Source organism: Colletotrichum truncatum (assembly GCF_014235925.2).
Source record: "Colletotrichum truncatum strain CMES1059 chromosome Unknown Contig_0004, whole genome shotgun sequence".
NCBI lineage: Eukaryota > Fungi > Ascomycota > Sordariomycetes > Glomerellales > Glomerellaceae > Colletotrichum > Colletotrichum truncatum.
Window position 1 is genome coordinate 4,258,411 of NW_027222401.1, and position 21,312 is coordinate 4,279,722.

At 42.7% G+C, this 21,312-nt stretch overlaps 3 protein-coding genes across 3 annotated transcripts; all 3 read left to right on the forward strand.

Annotated features, from left to right (window-relative positions):
• Positions 1 to 6,331: 6,331 nt before the first annotated feature.
• CTRU02_207919 (transposase) lies at positions 6,332 to 7,831 on the forward strand (the record flags this gene model as incomplete). The annotated part of the gene is made up of 2 exons (XM_070204990.1): positions 6,332 to 6,478; positions 6,512 to 7,831. 2 exons carry the CDS (start codon positions 6,332 to 6,334, stop codon positions 7,829 to 7,831), a joined length of 1,467 nt encoding a protein of 488 aa, XP_070061523.1.
• A 4,587-nt stretch (positions 7,832 to 12,418) lies between these two features.
• CTRU02_207920 (uncharacterized protein) lies at positions 12,419 to 14,509 on the forward strand (the record flags this gene model as incomplete). Its single annotated transcript, XM_036729296.1, has 2 exons — positions 12,419 to 12,842; positions 12,912 to 14,509. 2 exons carry the CDS (start codon positions 12,419 to 12,421, stop codon positions 14,507 to 14,509), a joined length of 2,022 nt encoding a protein of 673 aa, XP_036579128.1.
• A 4,288-nt stretch (positions 14,510 to 18,797) lies between these two features.
• Positions 18,798 to 20,917, forward strand: CTRU02_207921 (capsule associated protein; the record flags this gene model as incomplete). Its single annotated transcript, XM_036729295.1, has 2 exons — positions 18,798 to 19,734; positions 19,818 to 20,917. The coding sequence occupies 2 exons, from the start codon at positions 18,798 to 18,800 to the stop codon at positions 20,915 to 20,917; spliced, it is 2,037 nt and encodes a 678-aa protein (XP_036579127.1).
• Positions 20,918 to 21,312: the final 395 nt, after the last annotated feature.

Here is a 21,312-nt window from a genome sequence, read left to right on the forward strand (position 1 = left end):
CTTATAATTTATCCTCGATAACTTTTAGCTTAGCTTATAGTTTATAATATTACTATACCTTATTACTTAGTATTAGACTAATTACCTTACCCTAACCCTTGATCTATTAATACGACATACCTATATACGATACAAGACCTATTATTAGTATCGTAGCCTTAACTTCTATTAGTAAAAACCTTACTATTACTAGCTAGCCGTAATATATACCTAAATACTAACCTACCGACTAATAGTCTTAACTATATCCTTAATAAGCTTAGTTAACTTTTTATAAGATAGGTATATAGATAATGCTAAGCTAGGGATATAATTATGCTAGCTATATATTAGGTTAGAATACTAACGTAAAAGCTATTTCCCCTCTTCTATTACTTTAGTAATAATTTGCTATTAGTAATTATACTTCCGAGATACGTAGGCTTAGATGCTAATACCTCTACCTTGCTTTAGTAGCCTAAATCGATCGTAACGAAGTATATAGCGAATTATACGTCTTTTACGATAGTATCTATTATACTTTGCAATCCTAAATCTATGCTTTTTTATAAATTTATTAACTCGGTCGAGGAAGGTTTTAATTATTACTTCTAGTTTGCTAGGGATTAGTAGGTTTAGAATAGTTTTGGGGGTAGGTGATTTCGACCTTTTGCTTATAGTAAGGAATAAAGTACTTAGAGAAGATAGTATCGCTATTACTTCTAGGCTTTATCGGGGAGGTAAATAAGGTAGAGGAGGAGGAGACTTACTAATTAAGGATATATCTAAAGGGTATAGTAAGTAGCCTTAAGCCTTACGATATCGACGAACGCGTTTATATTATTAGAGGAGAGTATGCATAAGACGTCGGTTTATCTTAACAACCTTTTAAATAAGGCTTAGAATAGTAAAGAACTAATCTAAAGTAGGTTATAAAGTATTACGGTTAGCTATCTAATAGTAAGGTCTGCTAATAGAAGCTAGGGATTAATACTAGTAAATAGTATTATCGTATCGTAAATCTAGTTCGTAGGTTATAAGCTATATCGTAGATCGGTAGTTAAAGGCTAAGGTAATTAGTCTTAGACTTAATAAGTTATTCGTAGTAAAGGTAAGTTAAAAGTATCTTAAAGATAAATATAAAGTTAATTACTAAAAAGCTATAGAAGTCTAACTATAAGCCGAGCTTAAGTTATACTATATATAAGTCTTAGACAATCCCTATATCTTATTACTAATTACTAATTAGGTATTAGTAAGCGATTAGTAATCGTTAGTAAGCGCTTAGTAGCTTTAACTAAGCGCTTAGTAACCTATACTACCTACTTAGTCTTATCTTATTATTACGTAACTTATACTATAGTTCTTCTATTCCTAAGTAAGTCCTTATTATTCCCGTAATCCTATAGTATAAATATCCTATTCTAGCTGCTTAACGCCTAAGTAAGTCGTTTAGCTATTATCCTTATTTATAAGTCGTAATATTAAGTCCTCTCTCTAAAGGTCTTATCCTTAAGACCTAACATAAGTAGGTCGTTAGTCTTAGGTTAGGGATCTGTTAATTATACTTCCTAATTTACTTATAATACTAATACTATATTAGGTCGCGTTTCTAAAAATCCTACGATTTCTACTTTTCGTCGTTATTATCGTTCCCTTAACATTACGGAGAACGGGTTTAAGGTTATACCTTATCGTCGCTATTAGTCTAAGGGATTATGCTATAAAATACTACCTAGTTCCTTAGTTTATAGAAAGTATGTCGCGGTAGGCAGTACTTATCATTCGTATAACGCTTTTAATAATACGATCTATTAACGTTTATATAGTTTTAAGTCTATTTGTTTTTTACTTATGCTAATTCGTATATAGTAAAACGTTTAATAGTTAAATCTTAGCGTTTAGACGATAAGGAAGAAGAAACCAAGGAATTATTTCGAAAAAGGATAAAGGCGTTATAAAAGGCGTAAGCTAAAGTAAATAAGGTATTTATAAAGTTAGATCGTATTCGCAAGGCTAAGCGAATAGTATTTAAAAAAGGTTATAAGGAGACCTTAGTAGTAGCTAAAGAGGGGGTAGTAAAGCCTTCTCTTACTAAGTCTTCCTTAGTTCTTAAAGCATAGTCGGTAAGTGCTTTTAGTATAGTAAACCTAGATGCTATCTTTAGTAATTAGAATCTAAGTATTCTAAACTTCTTATTAGGGGAGTCTTAATTAGGTTTAGGTATTCCTAGGTAAATAAATAGTTTTCCTTATCGCAGTCTGTCTGCTTCTACTAGTAGTCTAACATGTCTATATAAGTATCTAATACGTTAGTAACTAGTATTATCTATTAGGGTTAGTAGCGCTAGCGCTACTAGCGTCGTTTCTCGTTCTTAGTATTATTACTAGTAAGTCGCGAGTTTATCTTTTATATTAGTAATATTTTTAGCTAGTTCCTATATATTGTCTTCGTAACTATACCTTTTCTATTTGATAAGGTATTAGTATCCTTCTAGTTCTTTAATATAGTCGATAATTCGTTTTACTTTATACTTTAGTTTGTTATCTTTTATTATAATAAGATCGTTTATTTATAATCCTTATAAGGCTAGTTCGAGTAGCGAAATATAGAATGTTAGAAAATATTTTATTATGTTAGGTAGGTCGAGTTTATAGTTAACTAGTAAAACTTTTTAGAAGATTTTGAAAGGTCTAAGTTTCTTAAAATCTAACTTATCGTTTAGTCGTTTCGTTTTAATATTTCGCTATATAAGATAGGCGCTATCTCCTTCTTTTAAGGTTAGTCCCTTAATCCTTTGTTTATTACTAAATCGTATTATTCGTTATTATATAAATTCGAGTTCTTTTCGTATATTATCTTAGATTTCCTTGATTTAGTTAGCTATAGCGATAGCCTTAATTACTATAGACATGCCTAATCGTAGTTCTCCGTATATAGTTAGTTTAAATCCGTAGTTAAGGTAGAAAGGTGATTCCTTAATGCTTTTTCTTATTATGCTATTATAAGCGAATTAGGCTATTAGTAATAATACTACCTAATTATCTTAGTTATAGTTAACATAGGTATAGAGGTAGGTTTCGAGGATCTAATTAATTTATTTTATTTATCTATCGGTTTATAAGTAAAATATAGTAGATATTTTCTAGTCGATGCTAAGTTATATAGTAAGTAACTTCTAAAATTTAGAAGTAAAGATCTTGTCTTTATCTAATATAATTTCCTTAGGTATGCTATAGTTAGTAATAATATACTTAAGAATTATATAGGCGAATTCTTTAGCGTTGCTTACTTCCTTATACGGGATAAAGTAGGTATACTTCGTAAGTCTATCAACGATAACGAGAACGCTATTAAAGTAGACTTCCGTAAAGGGTTCTCGAGACTTTAGTAATTTAATAATAAAGTCGAGTAATATAAAGTACTAAGCGGTTTATAGTATAGGTAAAGGTTATAACAATCTATAAGGTTAGTATTAGGCTAGTTTGCTTTTAAAGCAAACCTTATAATCCTTAATCGCTATTATAATATGTTTTTTAATAACCTTTTCTCTATATTATTATTATAATCGTTTTTAAGTCTTTATAATTCCTTAGTAACCGTATACTAGCAGGCTATAAAACTTTATAATAGCTTTATTATCTAGTTTGCTAGGTAGGCTAACTATAGATCGTCTAGTTATTATAAAAGCTTTCGTAGTAGGTACTAAGTCTTTGTTATTATTATGTTTAAGAATTACCTAGGTTTCTTTCGGTATTAGGACGTCGTAGTCCGGTCGTCGGCTAAAGGCGTCGGCCTTGCCGTTCTTTAATCCTTTCCGATAGATAATTTAGAAATTAAATTCCGAAAGGAATTTTAACTATCTAATTTATTATTTATTAAGTTCCTTTAAAGTAGTAAAGTAGGCTAGGTTTTTATAGTCTATATATATAAATACTTAGTAGATAGTTCCTAAGAGTTAGGGTTGCTATTCCTTAAATGCTTTAATAATTATTATAAGTTCCTTATCATAGATCTAGTAATTAAGTTCTAATCCGCGGAGCTTACGTAAGAAGAAGCTATAAGGGTATAAGCGTCTTTTTAAGTCTTATTAAGATAATTATACTCCTAGCGCGAAGTCTAAGGCGTCTATTTCTACTTCGAATTATTTTAGTAGGTTAGGAATTATTAAGACTAGTTTGCTAGTAATATAGTCTTTAATTATCTAAAAGGTAGTTTCTTATTTTTCTTTCTATTTAAACGGTTAGTCTTTTCTACTAAGGTTTATAAAGGGTATATTGATTTTTTTATAAAGTCTAATAAACTTTTAATAAAAATTAATAAATCCGAGGAATCCTTAGACTTCCTTAAGGTTTATTAGTATCGGCTATTCTTTAATAGCTTAAACTTTTTTTTTAGATATGCTAATATATCTAGAAGTAATAATAAATTTAAGGTATTTTACTTTTTAAGTATAAAATATGCTTTTCTTAGGTTTAACTAAGAGTTTAGCATTTTAAAAGGCTTAAAGTACGAGGTATATATACTCCTTATATTATTCTATCGTTAGTAAGAAGATAAAGATATTGTTAAGGTAGACGATTATAAAGATATCTACGTATTTCTTAAGAACTTAGTTAATTATATTTTAAAAAGTAGCTAGGGTATTAGTAAGACCGAAAAGCATAATAAGGTATTCGAAATATCTTTTACGTATTCTAAAGGTAGTCTTCTATTCTTCTCCTTGCTTTATTTTAATAAGGTTATAAATACCTTTAAGGTTTAGTATTATAAAATAGTTAGCTTCGTAGAAAAGTCGTTATAATTCTTCGATTAATAATAGTAGGTATTGATTTTTAATTATTATTTCGTTAAGTATTTAGTAGTCGATATAAAGTCGTAGTTTTCTATTCTTTTTTAATATAAATAGGATTAAGCTTCTTATTAGTAATATTAATTCTTTAATATAGCCTTTCTTAAGGTTTTCGTTAAGGTATTTATTAAAGGCTTTTATTTCTATTAGGTTAAGTTTATAAATTTTATTAAACTTAGGTTCTTTCCCCTCCTTAATAAGGATTTCGTAATCGAAATTCGTATATTTAGGTAATCTAGTTTCTAGTTCGGCTACGAAGAGTTTTTTATAGACTTTATATTCTTCTAAGATAGATAGAAGTAGATCGTCTTTTTATTTAAGATCCGTTTGCTTTAATAGTCGTAATATAGCTTTTTTTGCCTTAAGGTAGTAGATATATCGTTTTGCTATTTTTTAATAGGTAGATCTATTTAAAGCTTAGGTTTTATAAGGCTGCTTAGGGACTAGATCGTTATTATCTTAATAAAGTTAGCTTATTTTCTAATCTATTTATAAGTTATTCTTTTCTAACTATAGTATTCTTAATATAATATCGTATATACCGAGTTTAGTAATATCGAATTAGAGTTATTCGTTTCGATTTAGGTAACTTATCTCGAAAGGCGTAGTCTTGTTTTTAATAGTTCCTCTTTTATACTAGACTTATTCTCCTTCTATATTACTAAGCTAGTATATATATTCCTTCTTCTACTATAGTAGTTATAGTCGGTTTATTATTTAAGGTAATATAAAATTTATTTCGGCTTTACTATCGATAAGCATAATAGTTATCGTATTGTTAATAGTAATTATAAGTTATAAGTATACTTTCTAGTTTAGGGATATTAGATAAATAGACTTTATCGTTATTACCTATCTTAGTCTTTTATTAGTAAGTAAGTCTAGTTTTTTAATTACTTTAGTTATCTTAGGTAGGTAATATACTTCCTTTCTTATTATGCTTTCGTAAGGCGGTTTTCTTAGAATCGGAGCCTTAGGAGGCTTAATCCTTTTTATAAGAGTCTATAGGCTTTTGCTTTTTAGGTTATATAGATAAGGTATTTATCTATTCGATATTCTTCTTACTTTATGTTTTTATTATAAGTATACCTTATAAGGTATTGTTAGCTAGGAGTAAATATAGCGATATTGCTATCGAACTTCCTAAGTTTCTACCTTATAAAAGTATAGGTAGTATAGACGTTTCGTAGGGGGGTATTATTATATTTCTTAAGTTAGAAGTAGTATTCGTATTTTTCTCTTATAACGTACATGATAAGCGAGTGAGACAGACAAGCGAGTGAGACAGTAAACCGCGACCGTCGCACCTTGACGCGACCGGCACCTTTTCCTCTACAATAAATCATGGAATCAGCTAGTATTGAAAGAAGGTTACAAATTGCCCTTCAAGCAATGAGAAATGACCCAAAACTTAGTGCTCGGGCCGCAGGTGCACTCTATACAGTCAGTCACGCAACATTAAGCCGGCGACTAAAGGGAATAGTCTCACGACGCGACAGCATGCCTAATTCACGGAATTTATCAGATTTAGAAGAGAAGACAATAGTTGAGTATATTCTCGACCTAGATGCGCGATCATTTCCTCCCCGGCTGAGTGGTGTGGAAGAAATGGCCAATCGACTTCTCGCAGAGCGCGACGCGCCTCCAGTTGGGAAGCGCTAGGCTTCTAATTTCGTCAAGCGACAACCACAGCTTAGGACGCGTTTCTTTCGCAAGTATGACTATAAGAGAGCTCAATGCGAAGATCCAGAGGTGATTCGTGGCTGGTTTTCGCTTGTGAAGAATACAATTGCGAAGTATGGTATTGCTGATGCTGATATCTACAACTTTGATGAGACCGGCTTTATGATGGGCGTTATTGCTTCTGGAATGGTTGTTACAAGTGCTGAAAGGCGTTCAAATACGAAGATGACACAGCCTGGCAATAGGGAATGGGTTACAGTTATCCAGGCTATTAATTCCCAAGGGGAGAGCATCCCGCCATACATCATCGTTGCAGGCCAGTATCACCTCTCAAGCTGGTATACAGAAACCTCTCTTCCGGGCGATTGGGCTATTGCAACGTCTGAAAATGGATGGACAACAAACGAGAGAGGTATTGACTGGATCAGACACTTCGACATTTATACAAAACCACGTACGTCTGGGAAATATCGCCTCCTCGTTGTTGATGGTCATGAAAGTCACCACTCCGCAGCCTTCGAGCTCTTTTGTCAAGAAAACAACATTATTACACTGTGCATGCCGGCTCACTCGTCTCATCTACTTCAACCCTTAGATGTTGGTTGTTTTCAGCCGTTAAAGAATGCCTACGGTCGGCAAATTGAGAATAAGATGCGGCGAGGCACAACCCATATCTCGAAGGAAGATTTCTTTGCAGCATTTCACGAAGCTTTTAAGCAGTCTTTTACGAGGAAAAATATCCAGGGAGGTTTCCGAGGAGCTGGACTTGTCCCTTTGAATGCAGAAAGTGTTCTCTCAAAGCTGGATGTAAAGTTCCGAACGCCAACGCCTGAGGAGGGGGTCCCTCAGACACCAGACCCTTGGATCTCTAGGACGCCGAGCAACCCAAGCGAAGCAAGATCACAGTCTACTTTTATTAAGAGTCGAATCTCACGCCACCGAAGCAGCTCTCCAGCATCAATTTATAGTGCTGTGAGTAAGCTAGCCAGAGGGACAGAAGGACTAGGGCATCGGGTAGCATTACTAGAGTCAGAGGTTCAAATCCTTCGAGAGGAGAATGCAATATTAAGTCGGCGTCGAAGGGCTAAGAAAACACGTCTACAGAAAGGAGGAAGTCTTACTATATCTACTGGAGAGGATATACAGTCGCAAAGAGAGGCAGACACGCAACTACAAGAGGAAACGCGACGGAGTAGTGGTCGCAAAGTGAGGTCTGAGACGACTCATCGTCGGTGTGGCGTATGCGGGAATACAGGCCACAACGCGAGAACATGTCAATTTATTGAGGAAACATCCGAAGAACAGGAATCCGAGTAGTATTAATCAATCTAAGATTTCTTGTTATAGATTTCGATATTATTGTCGCGAAGGTCTGGTTTACTGTCTCACTCGCTTGTCTGTCTCACTCGCTTATCATGTACGTTATACGTCTTATAATAGTCGAAGAAGTACTAGGCTTAAAAGAGGTAGCGATAGCTTAGGTTTATAATTCTAAGGTAGGGGTAATCTTCGATCCTAAGTTATAAAGTATAGTATATCTTAGGTCTTATATTTAGTATATTATAAAGTTTGATAAATTGCTTATTATTATGCTAATTTACTTACTTATATATAATACGTTCGGGGGTATTATCTTTCTTAGGTTCCTTTTTAAAGCTAGTATCGTCTATACTAAGGATAAGCTTATAAGCAATCTCCGTCTAAGTACGTTAGTAGGTAACGTTACGAGGTTTATCTGAGTTATAAAGTAAATCTTCTCCTTCTCCGAACGTCTAGTTGCTAGTAAGACTAAGGATTTGTTATTTAGTTAGGGGGTTATACTAATGTTTAGGTTCCTTATCTAAATCTTCTTTGTTCTCGAATTCCTTAATTTGATTTATTTCGTATTAAACTTATGCTTCGGAGTCTCTAATCCTTTATTAGGTTTCTTTATCATAACCTATAGGATTATTATAAGTAGCTTGCTTTAAGGTAATACGTAAGGCTAATAAGCCTATAGGTTTAAGTTATTATACTTATAGTATCTTGTTAAGTTGTTTAGTAGTTTTTCTAATTATCTTGCTATTAGCTTAGGAGGCTATTGTAAGGGTTTTGCTAGTAGGCTAGTATCTTATTATTTCTTTATTACTAAGGTATATAAAGCATTTATCGTTATAGCATCCTGTCTACGATAGGGATGCGTAGGGTGTCTTAGTTGCTATACTAGCTTGCTTAGTTTGCTTAGGTATTAGCTTCTAGTTAGGCTTCTTAGGTTATCTATAGTCTTTAGTAATATATCTTATTTTTTTATAATTATAATACTTAGGGTTTTAAGGTTTCTTATCGTTACTCTTAGTAATAGTACTAAGGTTTATAAGTTTACTATATTATCTATAGGAAGTATTTTGTTAGGTATTATTTTAGTTATTACGAGGTCTATTATTATTCTACTAGTTATTAAACTTATATTAAGGCTATTATTAATACTTACGTCTTAAGTTTAGGTTTTGTCTTTTCTCTCTTCGTTCTTTTCGTCGTTTATAAAAGCAGTTATCGATCTTAATAGTATATTTAACGTAAGTAAGGAAACTAAAAGGTATTTCTAACTTAGCTATTTTGTCTTTAACATTATCTTTAAGTCCTTAGTAGAAGGCGAAGACTTTGCTTTCGTTAATTATATAAAGTCTTATAACTAATCGTCTAAACTTAGTAGTATAAAGTATAGCTAACTTAGTTTATTATAAGTATAATAAGTCTTGCTTAGCTTGCTTTTGCTTATTAAGGTTAAGGAAGAAGGATTTTAAGGCTTTAATATAGCTTGCGAAGCTAAAGAAGATGCTTTTTACTTTTTCGCTATATTTTTTAACTAGGTTATTAAGCTATTCTTATTATAAAAGCTTAAACTAAGCAAAGGCTTTTCCTTGTAAGAAAGTAGCTATATATACTATACGTTCGGTATCGTTTTAGAAAGTATTAATATAGAAGGCTTAATAAGTTTATACCTAAACTAAGTATCTTTTAAGTTATCTTAAGGTCCTGTCGAAGGTAGAAGGGGTATTAAGCTTAAAGCGTTCGTATCCTTCGACTAGAGCGGAAATTACGTTAGTAGTAGCTTGAAGGGTATTGACTTCCTTCTTAAGTTCCTAAGTCTTGCGCGCTTGCTCCTAAAGTTCCTTAAGAGTAGTAGCGTTTTAGTTAAATATATCGCGTATCTCCTTAAAATCCTTAATAGTTTTATCAAGCTATCGCTTAAGTTCTTCGGTATCGTCTTCGCTTTCTAAGTCGTCCTTTATTTTCTAATCCTTAACTTCCTAGGCTGGCTTTAAGGAGCTTTTCTTCTAGAAGTAGACGAAGATCTAAGGGTAAGAGATTTAACAAAGGCGCGGGAAGACATTCTATACTATTTAGTAGGTATTAATAGTTAACTTACTAAATAAAAGTAATTAAAGTATTACGGTTAGCTATCCGATAGTAGGGTTGGCTAATAGAAGCTAGGGATTAATACTAGTAAATAGTATTATCATATCGTAAATCTAGTTTATAAGTTATAAGCTATATTGTAAATCGGTAGTTAGAAGCTAAGGTAATTAGTCTTAGACTTAATAAGTTATTCGTAGTAAAGGTAAGCTAAAAGTATCTTAAAGATAAATATAAAGTTGATTACTAAAAAGCTATAGAAGTCTGACTATAGGCTAAGCTTAGGTTATACTATATATAAGTCTTAGATAGTCTTTATATCTTATTGCTAATTACTAATTAGGTATTAGTAAGCGATTAGTAATCGTTAGTAAACGCTTAGTAGCTTTAACTAAGCGCTTAGTAACCTATACTACCTGCTTAGTCTTATCTTATTATTACGTAACTTATACTATAGTTCTTCCGTTCCTAAGTAAGTCCCTGTTATTCCCGTGATCCTATAGTATAAATGTCTTATTCTAGCCGCTTGACGCCTAAGTAGGTCGTTTAGCTATTATCCTTGTTTACGGGTCGTAACATAAGGGTTAATTTTTAAGTTATAATACTAATTAGCTTTCTTTTAGTTAACGTTTAGGTAAAATTATACGCTATATATATATTATCCTTTTTAGAAAGGAATATAGAAGATATAATTTATCTCCTTAAGGGTTATAGCTTATATCGGAATCTTACTATAATTATTTAGGTAGAATCTTAGAGATTAGGTTAGGTTAACCCTTACGATCGCTAGCCTTATAGAATTGACTAATAGTAGTATTACTACTAACTAAGATAGTATAGCGTTAGCGCTTAGGAGAAGGCAATTGATTATATATACTAGAGCTACTAGGTCGGCGACGCGATTAAGGCCTTGATTAACTTGTAGAGGTAGACATCTTAACGTTATAAAGGAGAATAAATTAAATATATCTAATACGCTTTCGTAGTTATGAAGGGATAGGCTAAGAAGATAAGAAAGATACTTTATTAGATGATGGCAGAATTCGGATGCACTAACAATAAAATTTTGAGCTAATTACAACCTTAGAATGTGATGCGTCCCTAAGGATAATGCGTCCCTATCAATTCGTGATGCGTCCCTATCAATTCCCTTAATAAATTGCAATTGGCGCAAAGTGGAAATCAGAACACACTTTCGCAGCAGATACTTGCAATTTCTGAAGGGTTAGGTTTACTAAGTGTGACTAAATTCTCTCCTTAATGTGCATTGCAAAGCAAATACAAGCAGAGATGACCACTAGCAACTTTCTTTGTTAGTGACCAACTGAGTTTAGATGTTTGATTTTTCCGGCAGTTCCGATGGCTAAGTTAATTGAGCACTTGATATCAGGGTTGATTCTAACAATTGCAATCAGCCTGCAGCCCTGACTAGGCTCGCAAAACTGAGTTTAGCTATCACAATCAAGCTCTCTTCGTAACAAGGCATAGACTGGTTTGTTTAATGACAAACTAAACGAACTCGGAGCCTTTGAGAGCTAGTTGAAAATATAGTTTTGATAAGTAGTCTCTAGCCCTAATCTAGCCTAGGACCATACTCCTCACTCGTGTATTAACAGATACCAAGTAGAAGCCTCAGTCTGCCAGCTTTCTGAAAACTCATAAATGCAAAGATAATTCTTTTGTCTCAACATCAGTTGCACGCCTTGGGGGTATGCAGGTAGGAAGTCGCGGCCAACCCATATCCGTTGCTTGTGACAAGATTGCATCCAATGCAGCCTCTTCCGACTCATTTGCTCGGAAACATCAAAAATAACATTCCGCGTAGTTCCAACACAATTCATCAATCTATTTAATGTGGACAAATCAAAATAAAAATCTCCTAGGCTGTAGTTGACTTCTAGATGATTACTAGCAGCACAGGGTCACGTAATGACTGTGTCGCGCGCCCTGCTACAAGACAATCACGACATATGTTCAGTAAACCAGTGGTTACATACAATGCATATTTAGGTGCCACCTTTTAGGTGGAACAGTTGGCGTTTGGTTGGTTAAGGGTTCTGGGTTGTTGATCGGCTTTGGCAAAGATGCCGCTAATCTGCCGTAAGAGCTACCCGAAGGATCTGCTTTGTAATTTGGATTGGCCCAAACCTGAGAATTGCAGTTACCACCAGAGGCGGACTGCTTATCAGTTTATGTCTCTGTTCAAAAGAACCTAAACGTTGTGTAGACATGCGTATTGTCGTCAAGCAATGGTTTGGGGTCTTGTTAAAATGCGACAGTAAACTTGGAAAGCAATTCGATGTTTTACAAATTGGCAAGATCTTATGGTATTATACATCCTCGTTATAAGAATGAAAAATATTTCAAAGAGCCATAAACCAACCATTTAAAAAATCAGAAAATAAAGCAGCGCGTTAACCTCAGTCAACCTCAGAGTACTGACCGGCGACAACCAGCGTCCGGAACAACGGACCACCGGCCCCACTACGGCAGCTCTTATCGATAAGGATGCGGGCCCGCCACTCCGGTGAGCCGCGGCAGAATATTTCCTACCTGACCCCGAACCCAGTCGCAGCATGTCACTCCTCGACCACGCAAATCACCTCAACACAAACCCATCCACTGATGTTGTCCACGTCAAGACACGCTTGGGCAAAGTCTCCTCTTGCGCCATGTGTAGCGCGGAGCTTCGTCAGAGGGGCGGCGACGACGACCCGAGCCAAGCTCTCCTATGCCCGCCTTAACCAAACGACACCCTTGGCCAAGGAGCTTGCGAAGACGGGCTTGTGGGACCCGAGGATAGAAAAAGCGATCAAAAGGGCGGCCGTAGGAGATGCTAAAACACGGCAAAAACGGCGCCCCGATCCAGAAAAGCGGCTTGTTCCCAAGGGCGACAAGTCGCGCGTCAACATTGTGGACGAGAAGCTATGTGGTACGGCCAATCCGCCCGCCTCCCCACCCCGAAACGCGAACGTAGTTGCTAATGATGAATTATATACAGACGATATTTTGAAATACCTCGGCCCTACCCTCCAGCGCCACGTTGGATGCGACCTCGTCGATATTAACCCCGGCGCAGGCCTCTGGAGCCGCAAACTCCACGACGTCCTGCAGCCGCGCTCCCACGTCCTCATGGAACCCGATGACGACTTCTACCGGCCCTTTCTCGAACCGATCCTCTCCCGGCCGAACACGCAGCTGATACCGCAGTCCGGAATCCTCTGGAAGGAGCTCAACCAGGTGCTCAAACATATACCGAACCAGACCCCGCAGTCGTCCGGGCGGGACGTCCCGCCGCAGCGCAACGACACGCTGCTCGTGACGGCAAACCTGTCCTTCTTCCCGAAGAGGCGGTACCGCCGGTTCGAGTCGGTCACGCAGCTCGTGCTGTTCCAGTTGCTGAGCAGCATCCGCTCGGCTCAGCTGTTTCAGAAATACGGACTCGTGCGTATGCTCATCTGGACGGGCGCGGACGACCACAAATCCTTCATCTCGAGGAATGTGCAGAGCCGGCGGGCATCGGCCTTTGACGCAGAGACATCGTGCGAGTGGATGGCCGAGGTGGCGGCCAAAGACGCGCTGCTGGACCCGACCACCAAGGACTGGTACGTCAGAGACAGGTGGATCGAGGTGGACAGCACGCTTGCGACGCTGGAGCGGATGAAGAAGAACGGGTTCGAGATACCCGAGGGCCGCAAGATGGAGAGCACGAAGCGCGCGGAGGCGTACGCGCGCGCGGACGGGAAGAAGTACACGGAGGAAATGATACCCGAGCTTCAGCGGGCGTACCTCGCGGAGCTGGAGGAGATGGAGCGCGCGTTCGCGGCGGGGGAGATTGAGCAGAACTACAAGTCAAAGGATTGGAAGCGCCTCAGTTTCCTGCGTAGCCAGCGGGCGCGTCACCAGGAGGAGAGCAGGGAGTTCAAGGTGCTCCTCGAGGAGATGTACGAGCTGGACAGGCTGCAGCGCGAGGGTTCGGTGCCGAAGGCGGAGCTCGCGGAGCGTGATCGGGCGTGGAACGAAAAGGTAAAGCTGCTGGGCAAGAACCCGATGGTGGACTTCCGGCTGGTCAGGGACAACATGCACGTCTTCCGGCAGGACCCGCCGGCGCTGCTCTGGGACAGGCGGCCGTACGAGCCGCTCGCGGTGAGGGCGGAGGAGTTCTACCCGACGGTGGAGGCGACACTGCTCGACATCCAACCCAAGGCGATGCACCCGCTGTTCCGGGAGACGGGACCGGAGTCGTCGCGGGCGGGGGACATTCTGGAGCTGATTCAGCGGTCGCTGATGGCGACGAGCCTGGAGCCGCTGAGCAGCTCGCTCGAGCGCATATGGCCGGGCGCGGGGGAGGGGATCCTCCAGCACTGCCCGAGCCTGCGTGACTCGGCGCGGGGCGGAATGCCGGGGACGGGCCAGGCGGAGATATGCGCGCGGGCGCTGAACGAGACGCAGTGGGCGGAGCTGCTGGAGGCGTTCATGCAGTGGCCATTCCGGCCTTCGTACGAGGAGCTGATTGGGCGGTTGACGGACGACAGCGATGACGCGGACGATGATGTCGGGGGCGGCAGCAGTTTCTCGGCGGATGCGGCGCTTTCGTGAGGGATGGATGGATGGTCCGCCCTCCCTCGAGGCACGCACGCACCCGCGGCCCCCGTTGTACGATACGGATACGATAATTATTTCACATGGAGAAATACGGAGTGTTACCTCCTCCGGTAGCGTACATACGGTGTAAGCAAAATGTATTATAGGAGTGGTAATTAGATTGGACAGGTTGGCGACCGGGGTCCGACGGTGCGCCAGTCCAAGTCGGGATGTAGAAAAAATGAGGGCAACTTCGTTTGCGGACAGTCATGTTTGAATCGGGAGCATATATCACTCAGCACCCCCCCCTTCGCCCGCCTCGTGTTGTCGCGTGCTGTCGTATTATGGATGCATTCTTATGGATGGATGGAGATGTCTATGTGCGTGTGTGTGTGTGTGCATATATGCTGGGCAGATGGACGGAACCAGCGAGGTGCATCTGAATCCCAACATGTGGAAATGAGGCTGGGCATCGTCTTAACCCATCGTGATTGTCAAGAACAGGGATACACTCGGCAAAACCGCGACAGCCTCCCGTAGGTATGTTGGACTCAGGCGGTCACCCGTGGCCGATGCCGTGTCCGGGATGCGACGGCCCGATGATGATTTGAAAAAAAAAAAAAAAAAAAAAAAAAGGTTTCAGTTTTCTTCTAGGAGTAGTCCGTTTCTTCACATTGATGATTTCCACGATAGGTGATTGTAAGAATGCCGGAACAGTGGGCATGAGTCAGCCGCAGGCCGTTTCGCATACGCTGGGCTCCCGAAGAAAAGAAAAGTGGTACACTAATCTATCTATCCTTGGCATACCGCGGCGGTCACCAGTCAGGGCCAGGAACCCCAGGTCCCTGGAGGGCCGTATGGGTTGCTGGTGATCTGCGGGACAGGGAAGAGGGGGGGGGTTAGACGCACGACGAGAACGGGGGTGGAGAGGGGACACGCAAGCTGGAAACGGTCTAGATGGGCATGACGACACTGATGGGCAGTTTGGACGGGGATGAGTGCTTGAGGATGAGCTTCAGTACAGACGTTGTAACATCTAGAGCAGATGCCCTCTTTTCCTGGGGTAGATGAAGAGGGCTGTTGGGTTTTGGAAGAGAAGACCGGGACACTGTCAGAGGTAATCTAAGAGAAAACAAGGTGAGTTGACACGGATCGACTGGGGTGGATAATGATTCGAGAATATGTTGTGATGTGATTACACGTGTAGAGTTGATTTGGGGCCCCAATTTCATCAGCACAGCCATGATTCATCTGTCTATCCATGAAGGGGGGGTCACGGCAGATCGTTCTCAAAAGTCGAGGTGCTTTGCCTATGCCCCCAAAACAGGCAAACATGAGACTTGGAAGACTGGGAAGTGGAGGCAGGACACAGTTAAGGATCTGAGCAGATGGCATTTGTTTGGAGTACACAGAGTATTATAGGGTAGTATGGCAATGTATATGGTTGTGTATATGTGTTTGAATTTCGGCCTACTGTAACATCTCTATTGGCAGTTGAGTGGGAACGGACTTTTAAGGTCCACCGCGAACCGGTCAAGGTTAATTAATTGGGGGGTTTGAAGGCAGACGGGGATGAGAGGGACGATGTTCATCTGTGTGAGATGAGATATGATGTGAGGCAGTGGATAACGGAACGGTGCATGTCACAGTATGAGGGTGATTGTCGCAGCGAGAGTGGTGAGTGAGAGGCATGAGAGAGGAGAGAAACTACAGTTACGTATTTGTATGTTCTGTATCTGTATGTACACGTAAAATGTGAGGGACTTTTACGGACAAGAAGACATGAATGATGATAGACTGCCGAGTGGCGTCAAGAGTCAAGAGGCCACATTGCCTCTACTAGGTAGTGAGTGAGGCTGATGATGTAAGGAGATGAGCTGAGATGAGAAAGCCACTGCAGTGAAGTATCGTGTGGAGTCTTTTTTCTTGTTTTTTTCTTCAAATGTTTGAACATTTATTTTTCTAGTCGTTCATTTGAGAACACTAGAGGCGTAGATAGTGACAAAAGTGTGGTGAGTGTTTGGTTTCTCAGTCCCTGCATCCAGAGTCCAGACCATCCGAGACCTGCAGATGCTTGGCCACGGACTGGCACTGGAGGCGCTGAAAGGTCGCTAGCAGCGGCGCAGGGACTAGGGAGCAATAGCGGTTGCGGAGAGGGGGATGTAGGAGTACCTTTACAACTCCGATGATTTAGTGACGAAGCGAGTACCTATACTTATGCCAAGTCCATGCCAGTGCCGGGTGTCAGTGTCAAACTGGAACCGCCAAATCGGCGCAAACGCAAAGCCCAGGCATTTCCCTTGCCGACTCCCAATTCCTCTCGTCTATCGACTGGCTATCGTGTAGTCTGTGACATAGTCTGTGACTATGTGAGGATAGTAAATCGAGTCTTTGAGGTGTTTGGCGTTCAGTTTATTCTGGCGCGGAGCTTGGCGGAAACGGCTACCACAATAGCCCAAGACGGCGTTGACAGAGGAGATGCCGGAGTATTTTCTTACCCCTTTATTTCTTTTTCCGCCTGTTTTGACCGTCTCATTTTTTATTTTATTTTATGTTTCTTTTCTTCTATTTGCAAGTAGGTGTAGTCATTGACTTATTTCGTGGTTATATCGTCGTCGTCGTTCTTGGCAATTCTTCAACTCTGCATCCCCTGCTCCTGTTATACTTTTACACTCTTGATTCTTCAACTCATCTCACCTTGTTTTTGACTCAATCTGTCACTTTACTCTACGTAGTACTCGTCACTCTCACTCTAGGTTAACCTCATCCAACTAGTAGATCTGCACGTCAACTCCTCTTTTTCGCCGAGCCCCCAATCCGCCGACTTCCCGTCTTTTTCGTCCTGGCCTGATCCTGTCCGACGCGACGCAGGTTCAAACTCTCAGTCGGTGGTGATCTCATCATCTCTGCGTCTCTGCCGTGCCGAACCACCGACTTGGTCATGGCCCCCTTGCCTCAGTGTCTGAATGCAGTTTAACTCACCTCTCGTGGGCATACGTGCTTTTTCTCGCTTATACTCACTCACATTCAACCGAGTCTCAATTTTTATCTTATTCTCGCAAATCCGAGCCTCTCGTTTTTTTCACAGAAGTTGAACCGAAGCAAGGAGCGTATTCTCTCGTCCGAGAATAAGAGACAGCCACTCCCTCCTTGGACCCCCCATGCTCATATGAAACTGGCCTGGCCTTTTCTTCTCCACTCCCCACCAATCGCTCGCCTCATCAGCATCCCACACCCACCGAATCCACACAGCGGCGCAGCTTTACCCCCCTGGAGCAGTACCGCAGTACCTACCTAGCACTACCTAGCAGACCACCTGCAGCATTGCCAGCATTAGCAGCAGCAGCAGCTCCAACCAACCCGCATCCAATATTCTTCTTGAATACATCATCACATCGACTCAGCAAAACCAAACCAACAATTCCCTTCTTTTGTACCTTTTTCGACCGTATTGCATCGGATACACGCCATCCTTTTTCCCTCTATTTTTCCCTCAATTACGACAAAAATATCCCATCATCTCCCTCGAATCATCCTCGTCAGGGCCGTCCTAAGAGAAATAATCCTGGCTTCCGAGCATCTCTTCCGTCTTCAACCTTGATACTTCTCTCCCACCAACGATCCCCATCTCTTTGACTCTCCGCTTCGACCCTCTTTGGCACTTTGATCGCCTTTACTAATTCTTCATGTACATCTGATCACTCTCCACCTCCTATTACTACACTACTCCTCCACACTCGGTTTCGTCTTCGTCTGTCTGTCTCGGAGGGCCAAGCTTTCTGCCACTCCGTCTCTCTTTTACCCGCCCATCCAAATCATCCGAATCTTTTCTCCTTTAACCTTGGACGTCTGTTCTTCGATCACCACCACCACCACCACCACCACCACCACCACCATCTCCACCACACCCACACGCATACAGCAAAACAGAAAAAGCGGCAACCAAACAGACATACATCTCATTTCCACCGACCGGCTACTACACCCCTTTCGACCCTCGACGATCCCCCGAACTTGGTCTCCCCGCCACTACCCTTCTTTCGAACCCCTGCGCGAGCCTAACCGCCTCTGTCCCGTCGAGCTGGCGACCCCCTGTCCGCCACTGCGAGCCATTACCTGAATAGGCCTGGCTGAGCCGGCCGCCAGGTCCATTCCCATCCATCTTCGAGCGAGTGTGTCTCCTCGTCCAACTTTCATCTCTCCGCGACCGACGAGCAGAGAGTGAAGTCTTCCTTCGCCATATCCTCCTTTGCGACCTTGCGAGCTTGCGACCGCGCGAACAACCCTCCACCTCTTCAACACAATGGTCAAGCTGCTATCGCCCGCATTCCCTCCGCGGCGGCCTTCGAGCCTGCTGCGGTATACTCTAGCCGCCGTCGTCGTCATGGCTCTCTTTTACTACCTCGACCCGCGTTCTCGTGGCTTCGCTACGACGACCCAGCTACACCCGGAGAAGCCGCAACCACCACCCCAAACACCAGGCCCTATCCCACCGGCACACGTTCAACAAGATGCAGAGAAACCCATCCCCGAGCCCGAGCCGAAGCCAGTACGCCCGATTGACGATAAACCCCCCGCTGCCGAGGGCGCTACCCCCAAGAAGCCCGTCGAGACGCCCGCCACACCCGCCTCCCATGCCTCAGGGGCATCTTCGTCGTCTTCGCCACACCCCATCGATGTGTTGATCAAGGAAGCCGACGAGACCTTCAAGGGCCTCCTCAACAAGGAGTCCAAGTCTCTGCCGGCCGCCGCCAAGGCCTATCGCGAGCGCCGCGGCCGCCATCCCCCGCCGGGCTTCGACGCATGGTTCCAGTTCGCACAGGAGCGCAAGGCCGTCATCGTCGAGGACTTTTTCGACCAAATCTACCACGACCTCCGCCCCTTCTGGGGTATGGAGCCGTCCCGCATCCGCAAGGAGGCCGCCGAGTACGAGATGACGATCAAGGTCCGCAAGGGCCGCGCCACACGCACCAGCGAATGGTTCTGGACCGTACACTGGACCGACATGCTGAAGACTATCGAGCACCTGCTGCCGGATATGGACATTGCCCTGAACCCCATGGACGAGCCGCGCATGGTTGTGCCGTGGGAGCAGATGGACCAGTACATGAAGGACGCCGCATTGACCGACGGTATGCCGGAACCGAAGAAGGTCATGAACACATTCCAGGCACTGCCGGAGAACAAGAAGGAGCTCGACCGGAATGTTAAGATCAAGAGCAAGCATTGGGAAGAGACAAGTACGTACCCGCTCCAGTCTACACCCAGTCTAAAATGGCATTGTGAATGAATGTTTCAGAACTAACAAATGACTTGCACACAGAACAATACTGGCTCATTGCCCGCCGCGGATGCGCCCCCGATAGCCCCGCGCGGCTCGCGACGACGCAAAAGACGTTTGATCACCCGCCGACCATCAGCACAAAGTACGCCAAGGCGCACATGCGCGATGGCTACGTATCCAACTACACGCTCTCGACGCAAATCTGCCACCAGCCGGACCTCCAGGGCCTCAACGGCATCTTCATCGAGCCCCTGAGCACGTCGGCCACGACGACGCTGTTCCCGCTGTTCGGCGGGTCCAAGCTGGCCATCAACAACGAGATCCTCCTCCCCGCGGCCATGTACTGGACGGAGGAAGAGCGCTTCAGCGGAGGCGGCGACCACGGCGGTCCCTGGAGCAAGAAGAAGGACCAAGTCATGTGGCGCGGCGTCGCAACGGGCGGGCGCAACCGCGTGAGCAACTGGAAGGGGTTCCAACGACACCGGTTCGTGGCCATGAACAACGCGACCAAGGTCTCTGGCGCCGAGGACGGCTCGCTTGAGCCGGTCAACTTCTCGCTGCCGGACAAGATGTACAACGTCGCGGCGCGGGCAGTGAACCGCCTCGGAGAGTGGATCAAGTCGTGGGCCGACGTCGGCTTCACCGATCTCATGTGCGAGCCCCAAGGCAAGGAGGGCCAGTGCAACTACACGAGCCCCTACTTCAACCTCACCCAGGGCGTCAAGCTCACCGACATGTACGACTCAAAGTACCTGCCGGATATTGACGGCAACAGCTTCTCCGGGCGGTACCTGGCGTTCCTCGGCAGCACGAGCCTGCCGATCAAGGCGACGCTGTGGCGCGAGTGGCACGACAGCCGGCTCGTGGCGTGGAAGCACTTTGTGCCGATGGACAGCCGGTTCGGCGATTACTACGGCATCATGGACTATTTCCTGGGGTACGGAGCCGAGCGGCGCGGACACGACGCCGAGGCGGAGAAGATCGCCATGGACGGCAAGGCGTGGGCGGAGAAGGCGCTGCGCAGGGAGGACATGCAGATTTACACGCTGCGTTTGCTTCTCGAGTACGCGCGTGTAGCGGACGAGAGGAGGGAACGTATGGGATGGGTGGACGATCTGCTCGCGGAGTCGAAGCGGTAGATTTTTGACGGATGAATGCGGAAGAGGGAAAGAAAAAAAATACCTTGACGAGTGCGGGAGCGGGATCTAGGGCATGGCGTTGAGGAGTCGACGGAGGGAACCTTTTTTTTTACACTACACTTTACATCATCATCATTGCAGATTTCCTTCACTTATTTCAGTTTTGTGGTTTGGTTACGAATAAATACCAAGGGTTTTCCCCAAAATGGAGGGGAATAAAAAAGAGTATCAGGGAAAGGAATCATCAGATACATCAGATACAATTGTACAACAGATACAAAACAAACCATTATACCAAGTTCTGCTACAACGTATACGTAGTATATGCAGACATGTTCACGTGAGGTTACGGACATGTGTGGCTGCAGCTAGTGAGGTGACACAAGAAGGAAGAC